General features: G+C 55.3%; 1 protein-coding gene across 5 annotated transcripts in view; it reads left to right on the plus strand.

Moving 5' to 3' along the window:
- Positions 1-3,619, plus strand: part of ZNF385C (zinc finger protein 385C) — a 68,145-nt gene extending 64,526 nt beyond the window's left edge. For 4 of the 5 annotated variants that reach the window (XM_017856599.1, XM_017856601.1, XM_017856602.1 and 1 more), the window contains exons 6-9: positions 1,300-1,596; positions 2,132-2,328; positions 2,643-2,753; positions 3,236-3,619. In XM_017856599.1, the coding sequence (XP_017712088.1) occupies positions 1,300-1,596; positions 2,132-2,328; positions 2,643-2,753; positions 3,236-3,472 (842 nt within the window). In that variant the 3' untranslated portion in view covers positions 3,473-3,619. The remainder of the gene's footprint in view (positions 1-1,299; positions 1,597-2,131; positions 2,329-2,642; positions 2,754-3,235) is intronic. The other variant, XM_017856603.1, reaches the window with a different exon arrangement.
- Positions 3,620-4,606: the final 987 nt, after the last annotated feature.

Raw genomic sequence — 4,606 nt, forward strand, 5'->3', positions numbered from 1 at the left:
TTTTATTTTTAGTAGAGACAGGGTTTCACCATATTGGCCAGGCTGGTCTCTAACTCCTGACCTTGTGATCCACCTGCCTTGGCCTCCCAAAGTGCTGGGATTACAGGTGTGAGCCACCCCACCCGGCCTGTATCTGGGTTTTATTCATCTCTCACAAACATTCATCAACATTCATTGTATCTGTAAGATTCATCCAGGTTTTGTGTGTAGCTGTAGTTTGTTCTTTTCATTGCTGTGTAGTACTCCATTGCAGATCATACCACTACTTTTTTTTTAATTTGAATTTTAAAAGTTTTTTTTTTTTTTTTTTTTTTTTTTTTTTTTTTTTTTTGAGACAGGGTCTGGCTCTGTCACCCAAGCTGGAGTACAGTGGTGTGATCTAGGCTCATCCACCTCCCTGGCTCTCAAGTGATCCTCCTGCCTCAGCCTCCCAAGTAGCAGAACTATAGGCATGTGCCACCATGCCTGGCTAATTTTTGTATTTTTAGTACAGACCGTGTTTCACTGTGTTGCCCAGGCTGATCTTGAACACCTGGACTCAAGTCATCTGCCCACTTTGGCCTCCCAAAGTGCTAGGATTACAAGTGTGAGCCACTGCATCTGGCCCCTACCACTTTTTTTGTTTTGTTTTGTTTTATTTTTTTTGAGATGGAGTTTCACTCTGCTGCCTAGGCTGGAGTGCAGTGGCGTGATCTTGGCTCACTGCAACCTCTGCCCTCTGGGTTCAAGTGATTCTCCTGCCTCAGCCTCAAGTAGCTGGGACTACAGGCATGTGCCACCACACCTGGCTAATTGTGTATTTTTAGTAGAGATGGGTTTCACCATGTTGGCCAGGCCAGTCTCTAACTCCTGACCTTAGGTGATCCACCTGCCTTGGCTTCCCAAAGTGCTGGGATTACAGACATGAGCCACCGTATCCAGCCCGTACCACTATTTTTTAAAAATCTGCTCTCCTGTTGGTGGACATGTGGGTAGTTTCAGTTTTATGATATTATGAATAGTGTTCTCTGAACATTCTAGTACTTCTTTTTTGGTGATCTCTGCCTATTTAAGTTAGTGAATAAGAATATGAGGGCTGTGAGGGCTTTCTGAGACCACTGTGTCCAACTTAGTGATTTCTGATGGGGAAACTGAGGCCCAAGTCTGCCCAGTGAGTTGGTAGAAAAGTGGGGCCTGGAATTCAGTGCTGGTTGTCCACCAGAGGCCCTCCAGGTCACCTCCATGGTCAGAGCTGAAGATCGTGGTCTCCAGCGTCATATTGGGCCTCACACTCTGCCCCCATGCCTTCCATCTCCGCAGCAGTTCCTGCAGTCCCACCTCTTGGGTCTCCACTCCAGCCACCACCAACTCTGGACCCTACATCCAGGGAGCCAGCCCACGCAGAGCTCTTGGATGCTGCCTCCTCCTCGTCCTCTTCTTCCTCCTGCCCACCTTGCTCCCCAGAGCCTGGGAGAGAGGCACCGGGGCCTGAGCCGGCGGCAGCTGCCGTGGGAAGCAGCGTGAGTGGGGAAGGCAGGAGTGAGAAGGGGCACCTCTACTGCCCCACGTGTAAGGTGACAGTGAACTCGGCCTCCCAGCTTCAGGCTCACAACACAGGTCAGTGGTCCCCAGGAGCTGGAGCCTGGGGAAAGGGTGGGGCAGAAGCTGAGCCTCACCAGATGAGGGTAGGCTTGAGTTCCTGCGTGCTTCGCTCAAGGACTGGGCGGCAGAGGCGTTGTGCTCGCATATTATTGAGCGGGTGTTTCTGGGTCCTCCCATTACTCCTTGGGGAGGAGAAATGGGAAGAGAAGTCTGAGGCAGCAAGAACTGCAGGTCGCTAAATCTCTGAAGGGTCACTCCACAGGAGACAGGAGATATCTCCCTCTCTCCTTAGATCACACCTAGAAGGAAGGGACTGAGATCAAAGCAAAGGGGAAGCCAGCCATTTGTAGTGCAGGGAGGCCTTCCATGGGAGGGGCTGGCATGAAAGGACAGAAGCTGGGAGGGGAAACCACGTGTGGCTGGAGGGCGATGTGTGCACAGAGCAGCCGTGAGGCTTACAGGGGGAGCCAAACTGCATGAGTGTGGAGGGGGTCTCTGCAGCCCCTGCAACCCCTTCCTGCTGCGAGAGACTGCCTTCTTCCCTCTCCAGGAGCCAAGCACCGGTGGATGACGGAAGGTCAGCGAGGGGCTCCCCGGAGGAGCCGGGGCCGCCCGGTGTCCAGGGGAGGCGCCGGACACAAGGCCAAGAGAGTGACAGGGGGCCGGGGCGGCCAGCAGGGGCCCAGCCCTGCTTTCCACTGTGCTCTCTGTCAGCTCCAGGTCAATTCAGAGACCCAACTCAAGCAGGTGGGAGAAGTGAGGCTGGGACTGGAGTTGGAGCCAGGGGAGGGGGTGAGGGGCAGGGGAGGAGAGGGAAGGATCCTGAAGAGGGCAGGCAGGGCAGAGCAGAGCGGGCTAGAGGAGCGAGGCCAGCAGGCCAACTGAGGGCAAAGGCCAAGACTCACCTCCCCTTCCCAGAGCCTGCCCCAGGGTGAGGACCCAGTCTGTGTGCTTTGGATGTACGAGCTGTGGGTAGAGGAAGGGGGAGAGAGTCGAGGATGATGGTCTTGGGGTCCTTGGGCTTTGTCATCTTGTTCCCAGTCTGTCTGTCTGTCCATTAGCACATGAGCAGCAGGAGGCACAAAGACCGCCTGGCCGGGAAGCCCCCCAAGCCCTCCAGCCAGCACAGCAAGCTGCAGAAGCACGCAGCGCTGGCTGTGAGTATCCTCAAGGTATCTGTCTCCAGGCAACAGAGCTGGGACTGGGTCAGGAGGGGAGAGGGTGGGCTGGGAGGGCCAGATGGGGGGCTGTGGTGGGGCAGGAAAGAGGCCACCCTGCACTGAGGCTGCTGGGCGGTGAGAGAGCTGGGGCTGGGAACTGGGATCTGCCCAGAGGAATTTCCGGGGAGGTGGGCTGGGGTAGTCATCTTAGGGGCAAGAGCGAGGGGTGGGCGTGCATCTCCTAGAGACCATCTCTATCCCGTAAATCCTCCTCCCTTCTCCCATCCTGAGACTTTCCTCCCTCTGGACAGGAAGACAGGTGGTGGAGAAAGCCCTTTGGAATGAATGTTTGGGGGTGGGAAGGGAGGAGGATTTAGGTTTGGAACTCTAAAAGGCACATTTTCTCTGCAGCAAAAAGCTTGAGGATGGGCCCCAGGGAGGGGGTGCGGTTTTCTGGGGTGGAGACTGTGTCCATTCCTTTCTTTTCTGTGTAGTCTAAACTGGCCTTGCAGAAGCAACTCACCAAGACGCTGGCAGCCCGCTTCCTGCCCAGCCCGCTCCCCACCGCAGCCACTGCCATCTGTGCCCTGCCAGGGCCCCTGGCCCTCCGCCCGGCCCCTACAGCAGCCACTACCCTCTTCCCAGCTCCGATCCTGGGCCCAGCTCTGTTTCGCACCCCAGCAGGAGCTGTCCGCCCTGCCACAGGACCTATCGTCCTTGCCCCTTATTAGCCCTCATGAGGAGGCCAGAGCTGATTTCCCAATAGCCACTCCTTGTCTCCTACTGTCCTGAGACACCTTGGGTTCCTACATGCCACAGAGACTGTGAATAGCTTCAGGGGTCCTGCCCGATCCAGAGAGAACTGGGGTTTTTTTTTTTTTTTTTTTTTTTTTTTTTTGAGACGGAGTCTCGCTCTGTTGCCCAGGCTGGAGTGCGGTGGCCGGATCTTGGCTCACTACAAGCTCCGCCTCCCGGGTTTACGCCATTCTCCTGCCTCAGCCTCCCGAGTAGCTGGGACTACAGGCGCCGGCCACCTTGCCCGGCTAGTTTTTTTGTATTTTTTTAGTAGAGACGGGGTTTCACCGTGTTAGCCAGGATGGTCTCGATCTCCTGACCTCGTGATTCGCCCGCCTCGGCCTCCCAAAGTGCTGGGATTACAGGCTTGAGCCACCGCGCCCGGCCGAACTGGGCTAGTTTTAAGGGCAGCTCCCTTACAACGACTGTCCCCACCCTCCTTTCCCAGGCCTTCCAGGGTTAGTCCTAGGTTAGTTCCCTGCATTTCCCACCCTGACAGACCCCAAAGATCTATGCAAAATCTCAGCCCCAGCCACGTGGTGCTCTCACTTTCCTCCACCCAAGACCTACACCAGGACCCACATGGCCAAACTCCAGGAATCTTAGCTTCTACAAGCCATCCTCTCCTAGCCGGGGAACAACTCTCTGACCTCTATTCCTAGGCTCTGGGGCTTCACTGGAGATAGGGATGGGGTCTCTAGCTGGAGCAGGCTCAAGGCTATCAGGACAAGGTGACCATGGGAGTGTGACAGAGGACCATGGAGGAGAAAGGGGGACCCAGAAGTCCTTCGATCAGCAGTGCTAAGGTGGGGCAGAGCCAAGGAGGTGGTGGGGCTGGTTCTGAAAGCTTTTGGGGGCTTCATCTGCTCTGAAGGGGTGGGACTGAGAGGAGGTGATGTTCTGGTTGGGCCCAGGGTTTTGTTTGTTTTAATCTTAGTCTTCTGGGCATTCATGGGCTCAGACATTGTTTCTTTTTTTTTTTTTTTGAGAGTTGCATTCTGTTGCCCAGATTAGAGCGCAGCGGTGCAATCTTGGCTCACTGCAGCCTCTTGCATCCCTGGTTCAAGTGA

Source organism: Rhinopithecus bieti, unplaced genomic scaffold, assembly GCF_001698545.2.
Source record: "Rhinopithecus bieti isolate Rb0 unplaced genomic scaffold, ASM169854v2 scaffold_44695, whole genome shotgun sequence".
Taxonomy (NCBI): domain Eukaryota; kingdom Metazoa; phylum Chordata; class Mammalia; order Primates; family Cercopithecidae; genus Rhinopithecus; species Rhinopithecus bieti.